At 45.0% G+C, this 27,459-nt stretch overlaps 2 protein-coding genes across 2 annotated transcripts; one reads left to right on the top strand and one right to left on the bottom strand.

Annotated features, from left to right (window-relative positions):
* Positions 1-33: 33 nt before the first annotated feature.
* On the bottom strand, positions 34-6,275 carry MRPS18B (mitochondrial ribosomal protein S18B). The gene is made up of 7 exons (XM_030315005.1): positions 6,159-6,275; positions 4,853-4,961; positions 4,647-4,744; positions 4,451-4,519; positions 2,776-2,842; positions 1,188-1,247; positions 34-615 (listed from the first exon to the last, which is right to left on the bottom strand). The coding sequence occupies exons 1-7, from the start codon at positions 6,234-6,236 to the stop codon at positions 320-322; spliced, it is 777 nt and encodes a 258-aa protein (XP_030170865.1). The 5' UTR covers positions 6,237-6,275; the 3' UTR covers positions 34-319.
* Positions 6,276-6,805: 530 nt separating this feature from the next.
* On the top strand, positions 6,806-25,832 carry PPP1R10 (protein phosphatase 1 regulatory subunit 10). The gene is made up of 20 exons (XM_030314991.1): positions 6,806-6,871; positions 7,094-7,616; positions 13,810-13,927; positions 14,611-14,697; positions 14,852-14,987; positions 16,222-16,273; positions 18,787-18,864; positions 19,003-19,176; positions 19,394-19,499; positions 19,612-19,724; positions 21,090-21,190; positions 21,450-21,597; positions 21,675-21,833; positions 21,935-22,181; positions 22,366-22,429; positions 22,530-22,724; positions 22,883-22,958; positions 23,210-23,323; positions 23,477-24,277; positions 24,572-25,832. Exons 3-20 carry the CDS (start codon positions 13,821-13,823, stop codon positions 24,679-24,681), a joined length of 2,868 nt encoding a protein of 955 aa, XP_030170851.1. The 5' UTR covers positions 6,806-6,871; positions 7,094-7,616; positions 13,810-13,820; the 3' UTR covers positions 24,682-25,832.
* Positions 25,833-27,459: the final 1,627 nt, after the last annotated feature.

The raw sequence follows: 27,459 nt of genomic DNA, 5'->3' as shown, positions 1-27,459 counted from the left end.
CACACAAATGGCATTAATCTGAAACTCAGACCATAAACAGAGATATAGCTTTATTGTGGAAAGTTGAGTTAGCAGAAGTCTGAAGCAGTAACAGAATGTTTAGCCTATTTACAATATATAGGGGTTGGGGTTTCCCATACACATCTGTCCTGCCCTCCCTAAGCCTCAAATGTATTTTTTCCCTTCAACAACACAATCATTTCTTTTCTCGGGCCCTGGGCCTGCCACTGGCCACAAACAGACACAAGTCTCCAGAGTCAAATCCCATTATGCAATTTTTAGGCACTATCTCTTATAATCCCTTCCCAGGATACAGCTCCTACAGAGCACTCTGGGGGCTCTCCTGCTCAGTGGAGGAGGCTTCAGCTGGGGTTGTGAGTGGCAATTCGGGCATTGACTCAGGTGGGGGACCACTCTCTTCTCGGAGATGACTCTGATAGAGGCGTCGAAGACGGGACAGCTCTCTCTCTGGTGGCTGTTTCCAGCTGTACCATGGGTACCAGGGGTCACCTGACACCAGGCTGGGCGCTGGTGGAGTAGCACTCACAGCTCCATGAGAGGTACTGAAGTCAAGGTCCCGAGGTTCAACCTGAGGAATGTGGTACCTGAGGAGACCTAGGGGATTAAAAAAAGAGAAAGTGAAGGAAGGAAGCAAGGAAGAGTAGTTCAGGTCAAGACAATAAATAAAATGACCTATAAAGGGAGGGAGGAACCAGTCAGAGCCACTGGGTACATTTATGCATGTTGTACACTGCACAAAGGCAACTGGACAGGGGCAATAAGGACTGACATACTTACTGCCTGGGCTCTTGCCTGCCAAACCGTGCAGCTCTGCACCAGGACTATAAAGGTGCACCTGCCCTAGCAGAGGTATACCTTTTTAAAATTTCTGCGAAGGTGTCATGGAGCCCAGGGCCAGAGATTTATACAAAGATTCCCTATGATTTATCTCTGGCATTGGGACCAATAGTTAGGGAAGAGAAAGGAAAGAGGAAGAATAATGGAATAGGACAAGGACAAGGTAAAAGACTCAGGAGAGGGAAAAAGGGACCAGTGAAGTGCTGAAAGATTTTTTGGGAAGAGCACGTTGGGTACCACCTTTTCAGATCGGTAGCATTTATATCTGCCCTCCAGCCCTAAATCACCTTCTTTATGGCACAAAACTGCACTGTGCCCCTTATGCTCACCATGATCCCTGGCTTTCTGGATGGCTTGGGTCAACTTCTTGTGTTGCTTCATACAGACCCCTGAAGGGAGAAAGAGAGAGAACTTGGTGCTTGTTCCGAAAAGCACAGTAAATAAAGTATATAACTACTTCTATATGATTGATAAAGAGCTGGGTTTGAAAAAGTTGCTCTAATAATCCCAGTTCTCTGACCCCTCCATGGGCCTCAGTTTCCCTATCTATCCAATGGAAAGAATCCCCCCTTTCTGAGAGCTGAGATGAAGACTTTAAGAGGATCTAGCCACCACAGAAAAGCCATTTGATGGTAAAGCCTCCAAGACAGCAGAACAAAATTCAAAGGGCAAGTATGGTTGATTAAAGATTTAGATTGGACAATCCACAAAGAATGAGTCAATAAAGCAAGAAAGGGGGGTGCCTAGATGGCTCAATCTGTTAAACATCTGACTTGATTTTGGCTTAGGTCACGTTCTCACAGTTCATGAAATCAAGCCCCGCATTAGGCTCTGCGCTGAACATGGAGTCTGCTTGGGATTCTCTCTCTCTCCCTCTCTCTCTCTGCCCCGCCCCCCTCACTCACTCTTGCTTTCTCTCAAAGAAAATAAATAAACCTAAACAAAATATAAAGGAAGAAAGGTTTCCAGATCTGGAGAAGGTGATCTGAGAGAGTAGCAAAATAGTCCCTTTAACTTTCTATAGCTTGACTATAAATGCTCCTCTTTAAAACTCCCCGACAAACCAAACTCCACTGATCATGCTGCCTTCCCCAAAATGGTGGATTCAGATTAGTTCTGCAAATTTATCTTGCTTTAGAGCAGGGGTTGGCAAAATTTTTGTGGTGGGCCACATAAATTTCAGGCTCTGCAGGTCCTACAGTCTCTGTCTCAGCTACTCAACTCTGCCATTGTAGTTTGAAAGCAGTTGTAGACAATATGAAAATAAATGGAAACAGCAGTGAGCCATATCTGGCCTGTGACCATCGTTAAGGAATGGATGTAACCTTGCGTTGTTAGGATTACAATTCCAAATTTGAGAGAGTTAGAGCTAATTGGATTGTCGATGGCAAAAAGAACTTACATGCAGTCAATTTATCAGTCATCTCCGAGAAGAGAGTGGTCCCCCACCTGAGCCAATCAATGCTCGAGGTGCCCCTCACAAACCCAGCTGAAGCCTCCATCGAGCAGGAGAGCCCCCAGAGTGCTCTGTAGGAGCTGTAGACTGGGAAGGGATTAAGAGATAGTGCCTAAAAATTGCACGATGGGATTTCACTCTGGAGACTTGTGTCTGTTTGTGACCAATGACAGTCAATTTTTGTAAAAGCAGAGACTCTACAGAAAGGAGATAATCACCACGACTTTTCTAAGAGCTCTGTTGAGATAGTTTACTTACATTGGTACTTGCTTATATCTTTTGTCCACCTATAATTGCTTTAGCATGTGAAGATTCCCATTAAAGCAGGATTTCCAAACACGTTCAATCAATGTTTTTTTATGCCATATGTAGGAACCACCAAATACCTGTTGTGTGACTGAATAAACAAGAAGTGCTCCAAGGAAAAGTTATTCTGGTGGTGACAGGGATGATGGGCTAACCTGTGTACGGAGCATGAAAGATGACACCCGTGTGGGCGCAGACAAATTGTTCCAAGAGCTTCAGGTTCTGTGGGAGGAAAGTGGTGGGGAAACATGAGAGACGGCAGGGAGAGCACCAAGACCTTGAGAGACTGGAAGTGCACAATCTGTACACGTATGCACAGACATCCTTAACTCCTCTGTGTCTCTTCAGGTGTTACCCTCTTTCTAGCCCCATCACTTTGCTAAACACATTCTTAAAAACTCCAGCAAACGTTTCCCCTTTCTTGACCTTCCAACCATTTTATGTGCACACTCTACATTCTGTCACTGAGACTTACGTAGAATCCTCTCCCGCAGGGGTTAGGTTCTAAAATCAGCCTTTCATGCAAAACAAATTGGGGATAGTCAGTTGGCAATCCATGAAATCACCCAGAAATATATGTTGTAATGCACACGTGTAAAATATTAATGTACACAACATCATACTATGTATAACATATATATTTACTAAGAACAATTTTATAGTCTTAATTGTGTAGAATGCCCGTTGGCCAGCAGGTCAATCAGCAGGAGATGACACCCAAGGAAAAAAGTAGATACGTGTGTGGAGTAAAAGAGCAAGCAGAATCATCTGAACTATTCAACCTATAACCTGTGTCTCTTCCTCGGTCACGTAATGGCTTCTGAACTGTATACAACTGCTTATGTTCTCTTTTTATAACCAATTGTACACAGTTGAAATTGAGATATTATCTATCTATTGGACCCTTCCACAACTGTGTCTGAAAGGACCTGAGAGGAGTCAGACACCCCCCTCTGCTTACTGATACACGAATTTCCTCCAACTGATACACGAATTTCCTCCAACTCCCTTGATGACCATTCAGCTTCTGCTCTAATGCCTTCACTGCAAGCTCAGAATAGCATTTTCCCATTTTTTCCCCATATTTTTATATGTTTTTTTGAACTCTTTAGGGAGGAAATTCTGTCCTGGCAATAAAGGCTTTTTTTTTTATTTTTTTTTATTTTTTTTTTATTTTCAACGTTTATTTATTTTTGGGACAGAGAGAGACAGAGCATGAACGGGGGAGGGGCAGAGAGAGAGGGAGACACAGAATCGGAAACAGGCTCCAGGCTCCGAGCCATCAGCCCAGAGCCTGACGCGGGGCTCGAACTCACGGACCGCGAGATCGCGACCTGGCTGAAGTCGGACGCTTAACCGACTGCGCCACCCAGGCGCCCCAATAAAGGCTTTTTGAAAAATAATTAGACTCTGTATCTTGCTTCATGTATCTGCTCTCCAACCCCAAGTCTCAGCAGGCCATCACACAACATGACAACAATAAAACAAAAACAAACACACGCACAGAAAAAAACTAGCCCAATCTACTTGCCAATAATTGTGATGGATACAAATGAACCTTTGGGTATTGCTCTCCCATTAGAAACAGGTATTCTTCTGGCCTTACAATGTAAACTGTAAATTTCACATATAAGAGATGAAACTTTTTAGTATGATCCACAATAGAGAACAAGAGGCTGGAGAGAGGAATGTTTTTCTGTTACTAGAAAGTCAATGCAAAATAAACTATAGGAGTACTACACTATGAAGAAGAGTAGGACACCTATGGTAATCTCTTTAGCACTATGAAGAAACTCCAAGTCCTTACTCTGAAGAAAAGATTCCCCTTACCCTAAAGTCAACATGCAGCTTGGGATCCCGGCAGATGGGGCAGGGATTCCCAGCAACTTTGTCTCTACGCTGTGGAGAGAAAAAACTGGTAAGTGAAGATGTTCAAAGTCCTATGAGAAAAAGTACTGCTGCCATGGTCACTATGGCCTCCATCCACACTCTACATCCCATCCGTGTACCACCTTCAGAAACTCACAATACAGGTCTTTCGAGTTCGCTGAGGAGGTATGCCACCTTTGTGGTTTCGACGGTAGTCAGTCCACACAGGGCGAGAACCATAGCGATTCTGGTATTCTGAAATGAAAAACCACACAAGTTATTTCTGGGGGGGTGGGTAATAGAAATGTCTCTGTCCACTTATTTCAGACTGCTGTGATCCTCCCCTTTCCCATTCAGAGGTACCTTCTGAGTCCAGATATTTCCAGGGTTCATTCTTATAAGGGGTTATGGGATCTAGGAGCAAAGAATCTTCCTCAGGAAGGGCTTTGGTGCAAAGAGTCTGGAGGGGAACCTATAAAAAGAGGGCCAAAAAAAGCAGAAAAAGAGTTCAAGGAAAGGACCTGATTGTTTCACTGCCCACATGTTAGCAGAAGGGGAATTCATGTCCACTGTACTAATGGAATATAGTAAGAATATACAGAGAAAGTAGCATTTTTGTTAGGGTAGAATTGGTATCAACCACCACTATTCCTGTCTCTGACTGGACCCTGAAGGAAAAGCTAATATGAGAGGGTAACTAGGTTAAGTGACTGGGAAGCAGGCGTATTTGAGAAGACACCTATGATATAGTCGTGCTTTTGAGAATGTACTGAGTCTAGTGGAGGAAAGTGAGAAGAAAGGAAAAGGGAGAATGTCTAACTTCTTGGAAGGAAGATGCCTGGCAGGGAGAGGATGCATATGACAGGGCAATCTCCAACCCAATCCAATCCTGGATCATGAAATTGCCCAGTCTTAAAAAAGTTGAAGGTCAACATTCCATAGGTCAGAACAAACTTGAGTACTAACGCTAGCTTTAAAGCTACCAAAGCTGTTATTAACTCCGTGGTGACCCCCTGTCACCAGTCTTCAGTCCCACTGTAGGGAGTGGCAGCCGTGCAAGCCTTTCTATCTCACCCTGCCCTACCAAGAACCTACCGTGCCCTACCAAGAACTTCCAGTGTGGTGAGTACATGAGGCTGGAGGGAAACCTCAATCCAAAGGACTGAGTTAAGGTCTCATGTATGCTCTAATTAAAATAATAATAATAATAATAATAATAATAATAATAATAAAATAATTTAGTGAGAGAAAGCGGAGAAATTGGTCCCCAGGTCTTGAGAACGTATCCTGGCTTTACCGGGAGATATCACAGCAGGTAAAAGTTAGTCTCCCTCAACCCAAGATCACTCTAGACAATCAGGTTTAAACACCATACGCATACTTAAGAGCTGGTTGTGTATGACCAAGATGTCCAATCCTTTACCTAGTTCTTTAGCCGCGATGGTAACGGGAAAAGAATGATATCTAACCCGGGCTCTTTGCCCTGGGCTAAAGATTAAAAAGCCGCGCAGCACTGAAAAGGGTGAGAAGGAAAGGGTGGTGGAAGCAGTGTTGCCTAGCCGGCCAAGGCATAAGCACTTGGGAAGGTCTCCGCTCCTGGATTCCCAGCAATAACCTAGAGAAAGTATAACTAAGTTGCGGTTGTGCAAAGTGTGCTCCAAGGAGTTACCTGAACTCCGTAGGCACCTCTGAAGGGCGAAAGGTTAAGAAGGCGCCTCAGCAACGAACACGATAGGGACGCCGCCATCTTGACGTACGCCCAAGGCACGAAAGGCGACTGCGCATGCTCCAAGAAACTGACTACGGTAGGGCCAAGGGCTAGTCCGCAGTGCGGGAGGCGGCCCCTCACTTGCGTCAGGACGGAAGCGTAAAAGGGGGGGCTATGGGGAGAAGCCAATTTCAACTGCGTCACAATTGAATTTGGCCTCAAAATTGCGTTTTTCCTAAACCAGTCATTACGATTCTTAGATCTCATACTAAGGGCTTGCGTTTTAAACAATTTTGAAGGGGATTTCGACCAACGTCTTCTCAATGCGCACGCGCCGGCCCGGTTCTACCAACCAGGGTGAGAAAAGTTCTGGAGGACGGAAGTGGTGGAAGCAGAGGAAAGGGAGGTGCTAGGCTCTGCGGTCACGCGCTTGCCGGGGGGGCCAGGAAGGAGGCGGAAGAAGGTCCCGGGGGAGGAAGGGGCTGAGCGAAGGTGAAGGAAGGATAGCCAATCAGCTAGCGAGTTGTCTTTCGGGTTGGCCAATGAATTCATGCCTCGCGCACAATGTCTCGCGACAAGGGCGTTTCACTAGCATGTTTGGGCGCGTTGGGCGGCGTCCGGGTATAAAAGACTCCGCCCGAGCAGGCAGCCGCCATTCTGGGGTTCGTTTAGAGGTAAGTTTGGGTGTTTTGTCGGTTGGAGGGTTAAGTTTTGTTGATTTCGTCGGACTGAGGAGGGGGTTAGGGATGGGTTCTGTGGAGGATCATGGCTTATAAAAGGCGGCTGTGTTCGGGATGGGACCTGGATGTGATTGGAGACAACAGATACGGTATTTTGGGTGTTTAAAGCAGCCCGTATTGATTACATCTTTCTCCCTTGTGTTCCTTTTATCCTAGGTTTGAATTTTCTCGGAGAAAGACAGGCCGGCCACGAGGAAAAAAACAAGCCGCAGCAACATCTAAGCCCTTGAAAGGATCCTGAGAGAGGGGGGAAAGGGAAAACCGCAGCCACCAGCCCAACCACTTGTGTCTTCTGCCCCTTCCCACCTATCTTGCCCACCCCACCAGCCCACGCTGCATGGGACTTGCAATCTGTGGCCGAAGGACCGTCACCACATAACTTCAAAAATAATCAACCACCCACCCTTCCCAAACCCACCCAAATTCACTCATCCAGCGTTTACTTTTTTGAATCCACTCAGAACTTTTTTTCTACGATCCCCCCTCCCTAAATGGAGTTGGGTGGGGGGAAAATGAATACTGAGTTGGCCTTCGTTTTTTTAAGAGACTTTTTGATCCAATGAGGCCCCCCAAATAATTGAGTTTTGGGTCTTGGTTGGTTGTTTTATTTTTTTTCTCCAAAATTTGAGCCCCCTCCCCCCCTGAGCCCGAGGTGCTGACGTCGCAAAAAAATTGGATAGTAAGTGTCGAATTTTCCAAAACCAGCCTTGCAACAAGAAATCAACGTTTCCCGTTGTGAAACCAAAAATAATGAGAGGAAGAAATGAGACAATAGAACAAAATAGAGAACTGGAGAAGGACCAAGCCGGTCACTTAATCTCCATTAAAAAAGGGCCTTTGGTCTAAACAGTCTTGTTCTCTCTCCCCTGCCACCTACCTTCCTGCCCTGCTGCAGGCAAGGAAAGGGTGGAGGGAGGGCCAGCAAGTGAGGATTTTGATGGTTAACCCTTGGTAATCCAGCCAATTTCCAGACTGCCAAAGCCATAAGTGTTTGCTTTTTATAAGGAGGAATGGTTAACTTCCTCTTGTTAGCAGTCTTCAAAAGGGTTAATGAGCTCACATACAAAAGATGGTGGATCTTGTGGCCCAGAAGTCCCACTTCTTTGTGTGTGAGACAAGCAGGGCGCCTTTCAATTTGCCAGATTAATAAGCAATCTGTACATAAAGATTGCAGGGTAAGGAGATGGGCAGAGAAATAATAGCTGGCTATGACTTTAAATGATTGTTAAATCCTCTCAATTTTAATGTAATTTGCTTGGGATATATTTGTGTGGTTAAAATAGGTGGCAATCTAGGAATAAAGATTGCAAGACACTTAATTCAGTACAAAAATATAATCTTAGTGCCAGTACATACAAGATAATGGGGAGGTAAAGAATGTTTTTAATTGTTGCAGGTTGCGCAGGTTATTTAAGAGGAAAAAAGTGATTAACATTTTAATTTGATACGTTTTGGTGGGTGGGAATACAGTCTAATAGGGGGTGGAAAGGTTGGGAAATGTGGAATTCAGGAGTATAATTTTAAAAGCCATTTAGTGCAATTGAATGCTAGCTTTCTAAAAGATTTGTGTCGTTAAAAGGAATTTTTTTCTTCCCTGCTTCAATATGGCGACTTTCCTTGTCCTTTTGTCTTCAAAGCGGTGTTGCAGGTTGTGTCTTGGCCCATTTTTCTCCTGTCCTCCCACCTCAACCCTATTTGTTGAGAGGGGTCCAAGTCCTCCCCCTTTCCCTTTATAGGGAGGATGGGGGTGGTCGATGGTAGCAGGTTGAACCTCAATTGCAAATTCAATTCTTCCCCACAGAAAAATGTTCTTTTAAATATTTTAATTGGTTTTATTTTCACAACTCTTTTACTCAAATTAGGTTAAAGACCATTCAGGGTGGGTGGCTGGTTTGGGGTATTTTACTGAGAAGGGTTGTTTTCTAATGTAACTAGCTGCCGGCAGAGCCGGGATAGCTTTTTTAAGTTTTCCTCTTCTCCATTACAAAATGGCGTCGTCCCTGCTTCTTTGTTGTTTTTTCTCCCCCTTTTGCCATCCAGAGCTTAGGGCCGCCCTAGAAACTTGGTCAAGGGGGAGGAGCAGCATGGAAAGGTGATGTAATCAGCTTTCTTCCTCTCCACCCTCTTGAAACTCCACCCCTGAGCAGATGCTTTCTGGACTCCCTGTGCACGCTGCTGCTAGACAGGAAAAGACATTTTCTGTATTTTCTTTAGAGTATCTTTTATATTCTTAAGAGGGAAAAGCTTATAGGGATTAGGTCTTGAAGTTGTCCATCTCCTGGGCAGCTCTAGTTTTTATATTTAACAATCAAAGCCTGTTGCTTTTATTTTCATCTTCCTTCACTCATCACAACAGCTTGGAAATTTTCCCCGCTTCAGTTGCCAGGGGTGGAAAACCAGTCAAACCAACTATACTTTAAGACTGGGAGCCTTCTGGTGTGTGTGTGTGTGTGTGTGTGTGTGTGTGTGTGTGTGAGTGAGAGAGAGAGAGAGCTGTGTGCATGTATGTATGTAGGTGTGGTGTGGTGTGGGGGATACTGGGGAAAGGAGAACTTGTGGAAGTGACTTGAATAGACAAGTGGGGCCTAATACTGAAATGTGCCCTTTCTGTCCAGGAACCAGTCCTTGGGCCTGCATTTGGTCGCTTTGTATAATGAGACGGGGGAGGGTGGGTACCTGAGGACTTCTTTTAAATCACCCTTATTCCCTTATCCCACCTCTGGGTTTGGGGATAAACTCTTTGTGTTCAGTGCTGTGTCACGTTCTCCAGTTGCTTAGCTCCTGTACATTGGTACTAGGATGAGAAGTGAATAGGAAAGGAAGCGGCAGTTGTAAACTCAAGGCAGGGGGATGCAAGCTACGGTGTCTGGTAAGCAAAACCTTTCTGGTATTACATTTCACAACCTTCATTTCTTTTTTCCAAAGAGCCACCCTTTTTGAATTTCTTTTTCCTTCCCTTTAGAAAGAAATTCCTTAAAAACATTAATGGGAAAATAATGTCTTCATTTTTCAACTTGTGCAGTGCTTTAGCAGTTGGTGCATGTTCAAAGCCATGCCCTATCTGAGGGTGGTATTGGGTATCCTGTCCCTTATCTATCTTCCTCCAACTTTTTCAGTCAAATCTTTGTCCAACTCTCCATATACTTTTCATTTTTTAAAGTCCTGCCTTGAAGCGTGGAGTTTCTAGGCAAAATTGGAAAGCCCTTTTGAACAGCTGTCCTGTGGTGACTTGGTGAGACTTCAGGGCTAATTTTCTGTTGGGTACTGATTCTCCAATTAGTGCTTAAACTTCTGGATTGGGTGGGAGGGACTCTTCCACATGTCTATTGACCACAAGTTTTTTATCTTTTAAGCAGTTTGCCATGTGCCTCTGCAGCATACCTTCCTTGGGAGCTGAACATTCTACCCATTGGGGTTCCTGATCTCTAATGAACAGGGGATTAATAAAGAAGATCTTCCTTAACTTGGGAGATAGGGAAACCACATCCATCCAGAGAACCTTGGAGAACCTGATCCTTGTAGTTTGTGGCCAGAGTTATTTTCTGGGATACTTTGCTGGCAGGTGGGGGGTGATTTTACATCCTTACTGAAAGGCAAATAAGGTTTCTGGGAGATCACTGTATCAGGTTTTCAAAAGAAGTTTAAGGGCTAGGGGCTTATGCTTAGGAGAGGTAAGACCTTGTACATTACCCAAGAGACCTAATTCAGTTCACTGAGTCCTATTAGGAAATACCTCAAACACCAAGGAAAGGAAGGGTGGGGGGAGTGTAAGAGGTCAGGTACAAAACATTTTCATTTTCATTTCCAGAAGTGCTAAGACTTCTCTAAGTCAAGGTAAACTCAGACTCCTTCCTTGTTATGAGTGTTGTGATTGTCTTTAGAAGGGCTCTGATTTGCATAGGGTTTTTGTCCTGAACCAATTAAGTTCTTTTTTCTTGGTGATGGGTATGGAATAATTTTCGCCAAGCTAGATATTTTTCACCTTGTTAACTGAACAAGGAAAACTCATTTCAGAGGCAGGAGTTGGTGTCACTTAAGGACTTTTTAAGTTTCTGGTAAGAAAGGTAGAAAATTTCCCAGTGCCTTGTGTCAGTAGTGCTCATCTCTGCTTGCAAATATCCTCCATAAGAAGGAATGCACAGCTTAGGAGAAGGTGGAGATAAGGCTGGGATTATTTCCCTCTCCCCGCCCCTTCTTATTCTGTATGTTCTATCTTGGAGGAAATTAACATGTCATGCCCTAGATTATTTTTGGTTCCAGAAAGCTTCCTCAAGCATTCATTCCAAGCTCCAGATATGGCTAGGTAGTGTTGACACTTAGTTATTGCTCCTCCTTCCCTGTTCAACTCCTTTGCCTTTTCCACTGTAGGCCTGTGACAGGAATTTAGGCTCTTCATTTCTTTCCACTTGAGTGCCTTGTAGCTTCTTTCAGAATGTACTGACTTTGAAGTAAGGAAATTTGGTTGTAAGACATTTGGAGTCCTTAATTTTAGTGAAAACTAATTTGCCTATAGGAAAACCATGAGAAAACCCATTTACATTTTCTCAAAATTGGCACTTAGGAGACAAAACTTAGTTTTTGTTAATTATACTTCCAAATTATAAATAGGAATAACAATGGTGGAAACCTAATATTTAATATATCTGCTTTGCCTTCTAGCTTCCCCTGATTATTCTTGCTTTTTATGAATGGGAATGAAAAAGTTGTCCCTGGTTCCCATTTCCAGTAGAAGGCACTGGACAGAATTTAGCTTTGCACTCATTGGTCTCTTTCCTGGGGATGGTCATTCTCTCTCACCCTCTTAAGTGAAGGAACATTTGAGCTCAGGTGACACTTTTTTGTTTCTGAAGGAAGTAGGGGGAGCAGTCCTGTTGATTTAGCTCGGACTTGGATATGCCAAAGGTAGTTCTCCAAGGCGATGTATATCCTACTCTTGGTTTGAATCATTGGGATCAGCTGTATTTGGCTGGAAGGGGTGTGGGGGGGTAGGTAGCACTGGTTTAAAGTGTTACTTAATTGAAGGCTTTTGTCAAATTGTGTATATTTTGGTTGATGATATGTATTACTTTGGATTCACTCATTGCTTTTTTAGTCCCCAACAAATGGGAAGTCGGTTTATATATTCCATCGTGTCTGTGTATCTCTTGGTATTGTAGTGTCTATGGATCACTTTATATGGTGTCTTACTACATGGGAAAAAAATGCCTTTATCTCCATGTCTGCCTCTAAGAATCATCACATTTCAGTGGATTTGGCTCATGGGCTTCTAATCTTATCCAGTATTCTACTTCAGTGTTTTTTTCTCTGACCTCAGGTTCTACCTGTCTTTGTGGAGGTTCCAGGGCAGCAACAACAGCAGCACAGTTAACCCAGAGTTGCTCACCTCTCGGAATTTCTTACCTTATTTCCTCTCTATTCAGCCCACAGGTTATGATCTCAAGAACCAGCCTCTTCCCTGCTTCTGCTGCTTCTTCCTTAGGTTGTTAGGACCTATCTATTTAGAAATTTGTTGGCCTTTTTGTTGAGAGGACTAAAAGGTTGAGACTGTTATGCTTTTTGATTTGTCTGAGAACATATAGAACGAATTTATGTTATTTTATAAGAAACTTGTTCTCTTTCCTGCACAAAGTTCAGTCATCGTTGTAAAACACTGATTTTCCCACCCTTCTACTGAGATTCTGTTATCTGTACTAGAAGCAGGAGGCAAGAAGTTGTTCTTGCCTCCTTTCTACCCAATGTTAACCTTATATTCCAAATGCAAGTATTACTGAGGTGGCTTTCTTTTTTGGTTCTCAGAAGTTGATATTTAGAGGTATTGTGGATAAAAATCCCAATCAGAGCCACATTGATTCAAGATTGTCTTGGGTTCTGGCCTAGAAATTGCTTCACACTTCATCCCATAACAGAGTTTAGCTTTTAATGAGCTCCTTTTCTAACCTGGTCTAAAGTAGCTACTTAAGAATTTAATGGCATTTTTCCAGCTTCTAGCTCTACTCCATTCTTTTTGCCTCTGTGGTTTCTAATTTCAGGCCTTTCTTGAAGATCTTGGATGGTGGTGTGATTTTGGAGAGGAGTAGTGCTCAGATTTGTGTCTTTGCTTTTGAAATCACAAAGCAGTCTTTCTCTTGACTTTAAAGCAATAAAAACATGTACAGTATTTGGTTAATGAATGACAGTTCTATTCAAGACTGAGGAGTGCCAGCTTGATATCTTTTATGTCCATTTGTCTCCATTTCTGGGAGCTCCCCTCAACTCTCTTGAGGGAAAGGTTCTGTTATCAAGTTTTATATCACCTGCCATTTTAGCTGATTTTCTCCTGATGCAAGCAGAGCTCATCCTACCACTTGAGGTGATTATGGCTAAATAAGACTAAGATAAAAAGGAACCGACTAATCTTAGAAGACATTTAGCCCTGTCCAAGATTTGCCCAGTTCTTATCAAACTACAGGTTTTTTTCAGGCCAAATTTATCAGCTGCTAAGTAGAAACAGGAACTAACTAAGCAAAAATGCCTTGGAATGTTGAGTGTTTTGTTACAGGCACTTGTTTTTTAGCCCTAATACAATTTAGTGAAGTTAGCTATCTGGAAAGGATGTAACTGGGAGGAAGAGAGAAAGGTGTACTGCCCAGTCCATTGTCTTCCCATTCAGTCCTGTATTAGTACCATGCTTAACTTGCCAGGGCTTTTTTTCTCAGTGGTGTGATGGTCTGTTTTGATTTTTTCATATCTAGAAAATGGTGAGAGTAGTTGAATATAGATTGAATAATTAGTCAAGAATTTTGTCACATATAGAAATGGAAGTTATTAGAGGGCATAGTGGGACTGTCCTTGCCACCCACTTATTCTGTGGGTTTGCTTTGTCCTTGTCTTAGAAACCTCGATCATGGGTTCGGGTCCCATAGATCCCAAAGAGCTTCTCAAGGGCCTGGATAGCTTCCTTAACCGAGATGGGGAAGTCAAGAGTGTGGATGGCATTTCCAAGATCTTCAGGTGAGTCTGCCTATCTTTGGATTCATTGTGAGTAGAAGATATTGTATGTTGTAATATAACCTTAAGTAAGGCAGACAGGAATGAGTGTTCTTGGAGGAGAAAGGGAGAGTCAGTGGGAATATGATTGGAATCCAATAATTTTAGAGTAAGCGATAGGAAAAGGTGATCCCTTGGTTCCTGGCCATAATGGAATTTGAATATTTGGATATCCACAGTCTTGAGGGAGTCACACTTTGGAAGGAAGGGAGCAGGGGAGCAGAATTTTTGGTTCTGTTTTAGGTCACATTCCTTATACCCAAAGTGTTATTTTCCCTCAGGAACCTTCCAGTTCCCCAGTGGAAGGGAAAGAACTAAACCAGTTCTGAACAGACTATGAACGGATGGCTGTTAGTGCTAGGTTTCTTGACCAGGAAGCAGAATCACGTGTGTCCTGTGTTAGAAGCAGTGATGCTCACCTCCCTGGATCAGAGACTTCAGTGTCTCCTGAATTGTCTTCCATCCTCTCATAGGTTTCCATTTCACTCTGGATCCATATCATCCTCCAAGAGGCTTGTGTGACCCTCCTACCCTGTAGCAAAGTCCCAAGTCATTAGGATTATTAACGCACTCCCACAGTTAGAGATGCTTCTGCTGAAAGAGGCATTCTAGCTGCTCCATGTCTAACCTTAATTTCCCTCCTACAGTCTTATGAAGGAAGCACGAAAGATGGTGAGTCGATGCACTTACTTGAACATTCTCCTGCAGACCCAGTCACCAGAAATATTGGTCAAGTAAGTGGGGAGCTGGGCGGCTGAGATGGGAAGATGTTAGAAAGTGGGGGAGGTGAGGCCTGGGTTTCTAGATTATTGATGGGGGAGTAAGAGTGTGGGATGTGGCACTCCAAAACCTAGGAAGGTCATTACAGATTCTCCTACCTGCCTACAGGTTTATTGATGTTGGTGGCTACAAGCTTCTTAACAATTGGCTGACCTATTCAAAGACAACCAACAACATTCCCCTCTTGCAGCAAATTCTGCTGACCCTGCAGCACCTACCACTCACTGTGGACCACCTCAAGCAGGTACCTTAAGTCTTTACAACCCTAGTGCTTCCTTTTTGCATTAGCCTAACAGATAAAATATCCACAGTAGCACTGATGACATTGCAGTCTTGGGCCTGTGAAGGAGAGTGGTAGAAAAAAATAGGAATTTGGGGTACCTGGGTGACTCAGTTAAGTGTCCCGACTTCAACTCAGGTCATGATCTCAAGGTTCGTGGGTTCAAGCCCCGCGTCAGGCTCTGTGCTGACAGCTCAGAGCCTGGAGCCTGCTTTGGATTCCATATCTCCCTCTCTCTCTACCCCTCCCCTGCTTATGCTCTGTCAAAAATAAATAAATGTTAAAAAAAAAAAAAATTGAAAAAGAAAAAATAGGAATTTAGTATCAGAAAACTAAATTTAATAGATGTGTGGTTGGGGCACTTCATATATTTGAGCCTTAGTTTTCTCATCCATTACTGGGGTTTTGTTTTTTTTAAGTGACGTGCCACGTTTTTTTTTTTAGGTTTTATTTATTTGAGAGAGAGTGCAAGTGGGGAAGGAACAGAGAGAGGGGGATAGAGAATCCCAAGCAGTCTCCGTGCTGCTAGGGCAGAGCCCAGTGTGGGGCTTGAACTCCTGAAACCACAAGATCATGAACTGAGCCGAAACCAAGAATCGGTGCTTAACCAACTGAGCTGCCCAGGCACCCCTATTGTTGGCTGTTTTCAGGGTTAAGTATGAATATGTCTACAAAGGGGTGCCTGGGCGGCTCAGTCAGTTAAAGTGTCTAACTCATCGTTTCAGCTCAGGTCATGATCTCACAGTTGGTGAGTTCAAGCCCCACATTGGGCTTTGTGCTGACTGTTAAGCCTCTTACTCTTGGTTTCAGCTCAGGTCATGATCTCACGCCTTCATGGGTTCAAGCCCCGCAACAGCAAGCATGCTTGGGATTCTCTCTCTGTCCTCTGTCTCTCTGCCCCTCCCCGACTCATGCTGTCTGTCTGTTTCAAAATAAATAAACTTAAGGAAAAAAAAGAAATTGTGGCTGGAGTACCTGTCTGGCTCAGTCGGAAGAGTGTGTCACTCTGGATGTTGGAGTTACGGGTTCAAGCCCAAGCCCCACCCACATTGGGTATTTAAAAATACCCAATACTTAAAAATACTTAAAAATAAAATCTAAAAAAGAATAAAAGAAACTGTGGGTGAGTTTGTGCAGTTGTTAACTGAGAGGACTTATTTTCCTCCTGGCACTTAACTTTTCTCCCCATCTCTCATAGAACAACACGGCCAAACTGGTGAAGCAACTGAGCAAGTCAAGTGAGGATGAAGGTAGGGGCCAGTCCTTACTTTCTGTCACAGCCCTTCCTCATTACTTCTACTTAGTTAATGCCATGTCTCACTTCCATCCTTGAACTGTCCTGTCACTCCTTGTTACCTCACCTTGCTTTTCTCTTTCTTTTAAAAATTGAGCTTCTCTAACCTGTCCTCTTTTCCTGTTCTCAACTCTGAATGGGATTTGTCCATTTCTCTACTGTTGAATGTAAAACAAGACACCGCACTTTAGAAGCTGATTCTTAATATCTCTTGGTGTAAAAGGTATACACTTAAAATTCTTTGGGGAAAATAGCATCATCCTAGAGAGTGTCATCATCACTCTGTTTTTCTAAATATAAAGCATATTCTGAGACTTTCAGTGTGTATTTTCTTAACAACAGATACACTATTTCTACCAGTAAACACCTTCCTTTAGGGCACGGACAGAATCCTGACTGCTGGAGTAGATAGATTATAGCTTTGGTGGCAACAGAGTCTTTCCTTTTCTAAGACAAAGCGTTGTGGACTCCTTGGCAAGGGCCATACAGTTCTGGCTTGAAGACAGAGCCTGGCTCCAGAAAGTTACAACCTTTTCTTTAGTGGAAAAAAAAAGGGGGGTTATACCCAGGGTACAAACTACAAGCACAAGACACCAGTATCCCACAAGTGAGCAGTATTCTAGCAGAGCTAATCCCCTGATCAGAATACAGGCTTGCTCTTTTGGCTGAAGGGAATGGTGTGCTAGGTCCTTTTGAAAAGAGGCTTTGGTGGTTTGGGTGTGGAAGGAGCATGTAGACCTGGGTAAGCCTATCTGAAGTTCCTTTAGCTATAGAGGAAAACACAGAAAATGTACAAAGATAAAGGGTTTAACTCACAGAATTGTTTCAGTGAAAGACCTTTTCTAGCTTTCTATTCTTTTAGCTGTATTAATTCTTGGTTTTTAAGCCCTTTAAATACGGAGCAGTTCTGATTTGTGACATCACAAGTATCTTTAATAATAATTTGTAATGTAAAAATACATTACAAAAGATCCTTTTAAATCATTGCCCATCTCTTGTTTCTTCATTGTCGGGTATATTGTTCCCTGTTTTCTAGTTGGCTCAATTGTATGCTGCCACTTTTGAATATAGGTGTAATTCTTGTATAATTTCTTTGGATACTGTAATTTATATATTCCTTATAGACTGTAAAGTTTCAGTAGACCATAATTTCATTTGGTCCAAAAAGGTTTATAATATCCCTGCATTGGGGATGCCTTGGGGTTCATGTTGCCTTAAGTATAGAAATTGCTGGGTTTGTGAATATTTGAAAAGTTAGGTTTTAATGTTTTAAACAATCTCATTATTAAGTGAGTCTGTAAGTGAAAGTGTTGGTAAGAGGAGGGGTGCCATAGATACGTTATTTGCCAAGTACAAAAGCCAAGAGCTGTAAAGGATTTTTTAAAGTTTATTTATTTTTTAGGGGCGCCTGGGTGGCGCAGTCGGTTAAGCGTCCGACTTCAGCCAGGTCACGATCTCGAGGTCCATGAGTTCGAGCCCCGCGTCAGGCTCTGGGCTGATGGCTCAGAGCCTGGAGCCTGTTTCCGATTCTGTGTCTCCCTCTCTCTGTGCCCCTCCCCCGTTCATGCTCTGTCTCTCTCTGTCCCCCCCCCCAAAATAAATAAATAAATAAATAAATAAACGTTGAAAAAAAAAATAAAGTTTATTTATTTTTGAGGGGGGGAGGGTCAGAGAGAGAGGAAGAGAAAGAATGCCAAGCAGGCGCAGTGTTCTGAGCATGGAGCCTGATAAGGGGCCTGATCTCACGAACTGTGAGATCATGACCTGAGCTGAAACCAAGAGTTGGATGCTTAACCAGCTGAGCCACCTGGGTCAGACTCTTGCTTTCGGCTCAAGTCATGATCTCACGGTTCCTGGGTTCCAGTCCCAAGTCCAGCTCTGTGCTGGCAGCATGGAGCTTGTTTGGTATTCTCATATTCTCTCTCTCCTTTCTGCCCCTCCCTTGCTCATGCTTGCTCTCTCTCAAACTTAAAAAAAAAAAAAAAAAAAAAAAGATGGATCTAAATCTGCCTCCTTTGAACTTTGTCTTTAGGCACAACACAAAGTAATACTGGTTAGGGGAAGAGCATTGGCACTGGCTTCGTTCTGGTTTTCTAGCTTTCTCTTTCTCACTTTGTGAAGGAGGTTTAAAAATCTTTGGAATATAACAACCACATGAAGTATACATAAAACAACTGATGTAGTTTTTATAACGTATTCTATGTGTAATTGATGTTCATTCTCCCTCTTCCCCACCTCCGCCCCGCCTCCCCTCCCAGTGTTGAATTGGAATAGAAGACTGCTATATGATTCATCTTTCCATTTTGAAGAGTTTGGTTTTTCAGCCTATCCCATGTTTTTCTTAAAACTCTGAGTTACTTTTTTTGTTACACAGGTTTTCACAGTATATCTTTAAACATCTCTGTTTTCTGTTATTGGAAGAGTAATATTTTTAATTACTTAGGCATTTCTCCTCACTCTCACCTGCAGAGCTCCGGAAATTGGCTTCAGTCCTTGTCAGTGACTGGATGGCTGTCATCCGCTCCCAGAGCAGTACCCAGCCTGCTGGTAAGCTCCTTAGTCTTTTATCCCTTGTATTTATTTCTTTCCCACTGGGACATGGCTTTCAGTACCATTAGCCTGCTTCATCTCTGAGAGTCTTTCTCTTTAAGTAAAATCCTTTTCTGCTTTGTTTTTTAACAACAGAGAAAGATAAAAAAAAACGTAAAGAAGAGGGGAAGAGTCGAACCACCCCTCCTGAGCGACCCTTGACTGAGGTGAAGGCTGAGACCCGGGCTGAGGAGGCCCCAGAGAAGAAGAAGGAGAAGCCCAAGTCTCTCCGAACCACAGCACCCAGTCATGCCAAGTTCCGTTCCACTGGTAAGGCTGTTGACCAGTCTTGGGACAGTCTGTGGGCGGATGCATACCTAGGGTCTTGTGGTGGAATAGCCGATTTATGAAACGGCACACACATGGAAGAGGGAAGACTAGTGGATGAAGCTTGGGCTGGATGAAGATTTGGGGTTGGACCAGGGAAGAAGAGTTAAGAGAATGAGGGTGAGTTCAACCCCAATATCATGTTTTTTCCTTCCGCCAGGGCTAGAGCTGGAGACCCCATCTTTGGTGCCTGTGAAGAAGAATGCCAGTGCAGTGGTGGTTTCTGACAAGTACAACCTTAAACCCATCCCCCTCAAGCGTCAGAGGTATGGACTACATCCTGGGTTTCTGCGTGGGTTATGTCTGTGGACACGAGGGAGAAAGAAGGGGCAAGTCAGGGTGAATCAGAGATGTTGTTGACCATTCCTCTTCTGACAGCACCACAGTTGCTCCAGGAGATGCTGCCCCCCCTGCAGAGAAGAAATACAAGCCACTGAACACCACACCCAATGCCACCAAAGAGATCAAAGTGAAGATCATCCCACCACAGCGTGAGTCTAAAGTGAAGGAATATACTTGGAATTGGGAACAAACTCTTTTCATGGGAATGATTGTTGGGGGGTAGGTAGGGGATTGATTTCTTCATGTCTTAAGTGTGTGTGTGTCTCAATTTTTGCACTTCTGGAGCTCCCCTTTCGTAGGATTACTTAGGGGTACTTTTAGAGGTGGTACTGGGAGGTATGTGACTGGTTAGGAGCACTCCCAGCTGCAGGATATTCTGTCATGTCAATGGGGGCTGGCTTCTTCAGTTATCTGAGCTCTAATTCATACTTAAAGCTACAAATTGTTTGCCTTTAAAAGAAAGAAAGAATAGGGGTGCCCAGCTGGCTCAGTTGGAGGAGCATGCAATTCTTGATCTCCAGGTCATGAGTTTGAGCCTACATTGGGTATAGAGATTATGTAAGATAAAAATAAAATTTTTTAATAAATTTTTCATAAATTTTATAAAAATAAAAAAATTTTTTAGTAAGAATAACAAGCATTTCTTATATGAATCCAGCATATGCTTCCTGGCATCTTGAACTTATTATGTCCTAAGTTTTCTTGTTTTGTTTTGTTTTTAATCCTTTTCTTTTTTTTTCATTACTACTATTATTTTTTAAAACTGGGGCGCCTGGGTGGCGCAGTCGGTTAAGCGTCCGACTTCAGCCAGGTCACGATCTCGCGCTCCGTGAGTTCGAGCCCCGCGTCGGGCTCTGGGCTGATGGCTCAGAGCCTGGAGCCTGTTTCCGATTCTGTGTCTCCCTCTCTCTCTGCCCCTCCCCCGTTCATGCTCTGTCTCTCTCTGTCCCACAAATAAATAAATGTTAAAAAAAAAAAAAAAAAAAGTTTAAAAGTTTATTTTGAGGGGCGCCTGGGTGGTTTAGTTGATTTAAATATCTGACTTTGACTCAGGTCATGATCGAGGCTCAGGTCACGTGAGCTTGAGGCCCTTGTCAGGCTCTGTGCTGACAGCTCGGAGTCTAGAGCCTGCTTGAGATTCTGTGTCTCCCTGTCTCTCTGCCCCTCCCCTGCTCACGTTCTGTCTCTCTTTCTCAAAAATAAATAAAGATAAAAAAAAAAAACAACTCCATGAAAGTTTATTTTGAGAGAGAGAGTGCATGCATGGGGAAGGGGCAGAGAGAAAGGGGAAGAGAATCCCAAGCAGGCTCTGCACTGTCAGCACAGAGCCCAATGTGGGGCCTGAACCTGAGCCAAAGTGGGACTCTTAAACGACGGAGTCATGTAGGCAGCCCTTATGATGTCCTAAGTTGGAGCAGGGTCTCCATTGGCCCATTTTCTGTCCAGATTTGTGTATAGGAATAGAATTGTGAAAGAGGTCTAATGATTCCATGTTATGCTTTTTCCGTTTATAGCTATGGAGGGCCTGGGCTTTCTGGATGCGCTCAATTCAGCCCCTGTTCCAGGCATCAAAATTAAGAAGAAGAAGAAGGTGTTGTCACCTACAGCTGCCAAGGTATGAGCCCTGGGCAGTAGGTGTCAGTGACAGGATGTCAAAAGTAAAGTAGAAGGAAGGGAAGGGTTTAGCAGGTAGGGGTGGTTAGGGAGGACAACAAGATATAGGCTGGGGTGCGGGTGGGAGGTTGGCAATGTGAGAGACAAAGTCTTCCTTTATAGGAACCCATGGGAGATTCTGTCTAGGACCACGGACTAATTGCCTTACCTTAACTTTGGCTTTCTTATCAGCTCATTAACTTCTTTTTCTTTCATTATAGCCAAGCCCATTTGAAGGGAAAACGAGCACAGAACCAAGCACAGCCAAGCCTTCTTCCCCAGAACCAGCACCTCCTTGTGAGCCTATGGACACAGACCGCCCAGGAACCCCAGTTCCCCCTGTTGAAGTCCCAGAGCTCATGGATACAGGTAAGTCTAGAAATTGGTTCAGATTTGGGGGTTTTCTGAAAGAAAGGGCCTGCGTCTAAAACCTCTTTTGCTTACAGCTTCTTTAGAGCCAGGAGCACTGGATGCAAAGCCAGTGGAGAGTCCTGGAGATCCTAGCCAGCTGACCCGGAAAGGCAGGAAGAGGAAAACTGTGACATGGCCTGAGGAGGGCAAACTGAGAGAATATTTCTATTTTGAACTGGATGAAACTGAACGAGGTTAGCGTGTGTAGATTCCTGTGTAGTAGGTGGGTACAGAGAGTTTAAAAAGGACGTGGTTGTACTTACTTTTGCTCTTGTTTTTTTCTCCTTGCCAATAGTAAATGTGAATAAGATCAAGGACTTTGGTGAGGCAGCTAAACGAGAGATACTGTCAGACCGACATGCATTTGAGACGGCCCGTCGTCTGAGCCATGACAATATGGAGGAGAAGGTTCCCTGGGTGTGCCCGCGACCCCTGGTTCTACCCTCACCTCTTGTCACCCCTGGAAGCAATAGCCAGGAGCGATACATCCAGGCTGAGAGGGAGAAAGGAATCCTTCAGGAGCTCTTCCTGAACAAAGAAAGGTGAGCAGAACAGGGTTTACGCTCTAGGCATGAACCATATCCATATTAAGTGCTTGGACTGCTGAGGGGAACATGCGCTCTGGGGTAATTCAGAAGGGGGTGTAGGCTAGGAGGGAATGTGAGAGCTTGAATAAATAATTTGACTATCTTTTTTTTTCCTTATTACCTGTCACATTCCTAATAGTCCTCATGAGCCTGATCCTGAGCCCTATGATCCTGTACCCCCGAAGCTCATCCCCCTAGATGAGGTGAGCGAATGCTGTGTGGCAATGGAGACTGTGATTTATTTTAATGTGTCTTTCACATTTCATTTCCATTCCAAATGGAATTGTTCTCCTGTTCTTGCAGGAGTGTTCTATGGATGAGACCCCATATATTGAGACCCTGGAGCCCGGGGGAGCTGGTGGCTCACCTGATGGGGCAGGTGGCTCCAAGTTGCCTCCTGTCCTGGCCAATCTCATGGGAAGCATGGGTGCTGGAAAGAGCCCCCAGGGTCCTGGAGGAGGGGGCATCAATGTCCAAGAGATCCTCACCTCCATCATGGTAAGAGTCCGCCTTCCTCCGCCTTCCTCATTTCCACTTTCTCTGGAATCTGCTTGTCTTTTTACGCTAATACTCATCTTCTCACTTACCCCCTCATCTGCCTCTCTTTTCTCTGCCAGTTGTTAACCTTGCTCTCTATTCACCTTGCCTCCTCACAGGGTAGCCCAAATAGTCATCCCTCAGAGGAACTGCTAAAGCAACCAGACTATTCAGACAAGATCAAGCAGATGCTGGGTAATCACCAGGGCCAGCCCTGGGGCCTGGGGGGAGAAAGACTACTTTGGGGTGTGGGGAGTAGGGTTCACAGACAGTGGTGAGCCAGGGGTATTGCTGCTAGATGGGGAGGGGAAGACTGGATAGAGCATTTCTCTGCCAAGTTGGTCTGAGAGGGCCAGAGGGGCGTACCTGAGTAGGAAGTCATGCCACTCTTCTAGAATCCTCTTGCTGACTGTTCTCTCTTTTTTTTTTTTTTTTTAAATTCATAGTGCCGCATGGATTATTAGGCCCTGGTCCAATAGCCAATGGTTTCCCACCAGGAGGCCCTGGTGGCCCCAAGGCCATGCAGCACTTCCCCCCTGGACCTGGGGGACCTATGCCAGGTAGGTGGTAAACGAGAGGTTGGAATGGGTTTACCTGCTTGATTGTGGTATGGTAATAGTGTAGGTTGACCAAAAGGTGGGAGGAGATAGTTTAGGCTGGGAGAGGCTGAGTGTAACAGGTAACTGTTACTGTTTCTTTTTTCCCCCTAACAGGTCCTCACGGAGGCCCCGGTGGGCCAGTGGGTCCACGTCTCTTGGGTCCCCCACCCCCTCCACGAGGGGGTGATCCCTTCTGGGATGGCCCGGGTGACCCCATGCGGGGTGGCCCAATGCGGGGGGGTCCAGGACCAGGTCCTGGACCGTACCATAGAGGCCGTGGTGGCCGAGGAGGAAATGAACCTCCTCCTCCTCCTCCCTTCCGAGGGGCTAGAGGAGGTCGCTCTGGAGGAGGACCCCCAAATGGAAGAGGGGGCCCTGGTGGGGGCATGGTTGGAGGTGGTGGGCATCGTCCTCATGAAGGCCCTGGTGGGGGCATGAGCAGCAGCAGTGGCCATCGTCCCCATGAAGGCCCTGGCAGTGTCATGGGTGGTGGGCATCGCCCCCACGAAGGCCCTGGTGGTAGCATGGGTGGAGGTGGGGGACATCGTCCCCATGAAGGCCCTGGTGGTGGCATGGGCAGTGGCAGTGGACATCGTCCCCATGAAGGCCCTGGCAGTGGCATGGGCGGAGGCAGTGGACATCGTCCCCATGAAGGCCCTGGTGGAGGCATGGGTGCTGGTGGCGGACATCGCCCCCATGAAGGCCCTGGTGGGAGCATGGGTGGAAGCAGTGGACATCGCCCCCATGAAGGTCCTGGACATGGAGGGCCCCATGGCCACCGGCCTCATGATGTCCCTGGTCACCGAGGCCATGACCATCGAGGGCCACCGCCTCATGAGCACCGTGGCCATGATGGCCCTGGCCATGGAGGAGGGGGCCACCGAGGGCATGATGGAGGCCACAGCCATGGAGGAGGTGAGAATAGTTCCTGCTCCCTATATGGTTTTTGGTGTTCCATACAAGTTGTTGGGGGAGCATTAGTACCCCAGGTGTGCTAGGCCAAACATGAGATCACCTCATTCTCAGCATGCATTCAGTTCCTACCCTTTGCCCTTCCCCCAAATCCATAAGATTCCAGGTCTCCCTGAAAGAGAAGTTTTCAGGATGCTGTGGATGGGGTGGGGGTGGGGGTGGGAGGAAGTGGGGGTGAGGGTGGCATTGACCCTGTCTGCCGTTTTCTGTCTAACCATTCCACTGTCATTCCCACAGACATGTCAAACCGCCCTGTTTGCCGACATTTCATGATGAAGGGCAACTGCCGCTATGAGAACAACTGTGCCTTCTACCACCCGGGTGTCAATGGGCCCCCCCTGCCCTAGGGACCACCTCCTCTGCCCCACCCACACACACCCCTGTGGACTGCAGCCTTGCTCCTTCTACCCTGTTATGGCTTCTGTGAGGCCCACTTTTCCCCTTTCCCCAGCTGATGAGGAGCCGGCCCCCTCAGTTCCCACCTGCTTGGGTTTCTGGGGGTTTTCGATCACTGGTGCGTATTGATGTACATATTCTCCTCCAGTCTGGGGAGGAGAGACTGGATACATTCTGTACCCTGGACTGCTGAAGAGAAGACCCAGTTGGCTTCATTTTTTGAGGAGATTTGCCCTATAACCCCAAATCCCTTTCCAGTATTGCCCTTAATGCCTGAGAACCTAAAGCTGGTTATCCTGGAGAACACCTCTACTCTCCTATTGTGGGTCCTCCACATGCACACAGAACTGACATGGGATCAGCTGCACTTATGAAATCATCCCAGCCAAGTTCATTATTCCTCATGGGGGTGGGGAGATGGTAAAAGGGGTATTATATATCCCACTGCACTGAGAGGGCTCAATTAGGCTGGATTTGAGTTCTGGAAAATATCATCCCCACTTCTGCCCTGACACAGGCTTTACATTGAGTCCTTTCTCAAGACTTTGCAACCTTCTGTGAACACCCAAGTCTGCATCATGGGTCTGTTAGGTTCAGTGATGGCCAATTCACATCTGCATCCAGTGGAAGTTTTAGCTGGTATAGGTGAGGCTGCTGGTGTTGGTCCACCCTTGCCTACAACTCATTCTGGAAACTTTGTAAAACACTTCAGTGAGACCAGCTTTTCATCAACTTGCCCAGCACGCTGGGCCTGACAGTCACACTACATGCACTGCCTTCAGGAGTTGGCGCACTCTTTGCCCCCACCTGGAACCTTGTTGGTGTGAGGCCTCTGGCTCCCTTGCCCTGTCAGCCACCTCTGAATCCCACCAGGTGCCTTCCTGGGTGGGTGCAACAAGCTGACTTGCCCTTCCCCAGCCCTCTCCTTCACATGTCTCGGCATCAGTTGTTTTCTGTGAAAACAGTGAATTGGTTGGCTTTTGTGCAGGGTCTTGGGTTAGAGCCACAATGGATTTGAGGGATGAGTATTTTCTTTTTTCTTTTGGTTTTGTATATTTTGTACATTAATAATAAACAGTGGAAAGAGAAGCAGCTTATTTAACCCTTAGTGTGTTTGGGCTCTTTGTTTAAAACCCAGCCATTATCTGCTGTTTTAGGTACATTAGGACAAACATTTGTGGAATGTGTTTTCAGTTCTTGAGGAGCTAAAATTTGTTCTGTGAGGTCAGTGTTGGTATTAAGTGAAACAATTAAGGAATATTTTGAACATAAAACACCCGTAGGTACAGAGTAAATCCCATGGGTCAACATTATTTGAGTAAGCATTGGGACCTAGGGGAACACAGCTTTTCACAGATTGCTGGAGCTACAGATGGTGTAGGTGGACATTCACTTCAACATGCCTGTGGAGTTGCTTAGGGAAGGAATTTAAGTGAGGGTGGGTGAAAGGAGGAAAAGCTGGTGGCTCCTATTAAGAGCAGTTCCAGTGGAGAAAGTGAAGAAAAGCAGAAAATGTACGCTCCTCTTCCCCCAAGAAGTGGCTTTGCAAAATAGAGATCACTGTACTAACTGCTGCTAGATGATGCTGGATTTTTTTTTTTTAATTTTTATTTTTTAGAGAGTGCATGAGCAGGGGAGGGGCTGAGGAGAGAGAGGGAGACAGAGGATCCAAAGCGGGCCCTGTGCCAAGAGTGGAGAGCCTGATGTGGGGGTTGAACTCGAGCTATGAGATCATGACCTGAGTCAAAGTCAGATGCCCACCCAACTGAGCCACCAAGGTGTCCTGATGATGCAGGATTCTTAAGGGCAAGTATTGAGGGCCTAGTTGATGGAGTAAGATTCTTGCGGAGACAGGTCTTAGAGATCAGAACATAGGATTACTACAAATATGAAGTTTTGTTAATTTTGAAATGGGAAATTAGAATTATAGTGCATTTTGAGGAGGAAGGTGGGGATATTGGGGCATGGGTTAAGAACAGTGGTCTTCAGGAGCACCTAGCTAGCTCAGTCAGTAGAGCATGTGGCTCTGGATCTCTAGGTCATGAGTTTGAGCCCCATGTTGGGCATAGAGATTTCAGAGAAAGCAGCTCGTTTTGGGGCACCTGGCTGGCTCAGTACAGCATGCAACTTGATCTCAGGGTTGTTTGAGCCCCACATTGGGCACAGAGATTAAAAAAATTAAAAAAAAAAAAACAGTAGTTTTCAACCTTTTAGTGTTCATCAGAATCAACTGAGGGGCTTATTAAAAGACATGAGGAATGGGGTCCAGCAAATTTTCTAATTGAGTAGTTCTGGGATGGATCTGGAGATTTTGCATTTCTAACAAGTTCCCACGTGTTGTTGATGCTGATCTGGAAAACACTGAAAAGACACTGCCCTAGAACACAGGATTGGTCACACGAGGGCATAACCTAAATTTCACAGGTGTCATTTACATTTAGCAAGGCCAATGGGGCTAATTTTATCTTCTCTTTGCTGAGTCCTCAGAGGGGTTGTGCCCAGTCAGCGTATACAAGCTCTGTGCACTTAGGACCTGAGAAAAGCACCTAAAAAGAGGTAAAATATGAGGTAAAAAAAAAAGATTAAAAAAAAATAAAGTATGAATGAAGTAGGGGTGCATGGCTGGCTTGGTCAGTGGAGTGTGCAACTCTGGAGCTTAGGGGTGTGTGCTGGAGCCCTACGTTGGGGGCAGAGATTACTTAAAAATTTTTTAACGTTGAAAAAAAAAA

Source organism: Lynx canadensis, chromosome B2 (genome assembly GCF_007474595.2).
Source record: "Lynx canadensis isolate LIC74 chromosome B2, mLynCan4.pri.v2, whole genome shotgun sequence".
NCBI classification, from domain to species: Eukaryota; Metazoa; Chordata; class Mammalia; order Carnivora; family Felidae; genus Lynx; species Lynx canadensis.
This window is presented reverse-complemented; position numbering and strand designations above follow the sequence as displayed.

Coding starts and splice junctions, on each gene's coding strand:
- MRPS18B (XM_030315005.1), bottom strand. CDS start 6,236: ATGGCGGCGTCCCTATCGTGTTCGTTGCTGAGGCGCCTTCTTAACCTT. Junction 4,520..4,646: donor GAACTCGAAAGACCTGTATT/GTGAGTTTCTGA, acceptor TTCTCTCCACAG/CGTAGAGACAAAGTTGCTGG. Junction 1,248..2,775: donor CTTTCATGCTCCGTACACAG/GTTAGCCCATCA, acceptor TTCTCCCTTCAG/GGGTCTGTATGAAGCAACAC.
- PPP1R10 (XM_030314991.1), top strand. CDS start 13,821: ATGGGTTCGGGTCCCATAGATCCCAAAGAGCTTCTCAAGGGCCTGGAT. Junction 23,324..23,476: donor ACCTGGGGGACCTATGCCAG/GTAGGTGGTAAA, acceptor TCCCCCTAACAG/GTCCTCACGGAGGCCCCGGT. Junction 24,278..24,571: donor AGGCCACAGCCATGGAGGAG/GTGAGAATAGTT, acceptor TCATTCCCACAG/ACATGTCAAACCGCCCTGTT.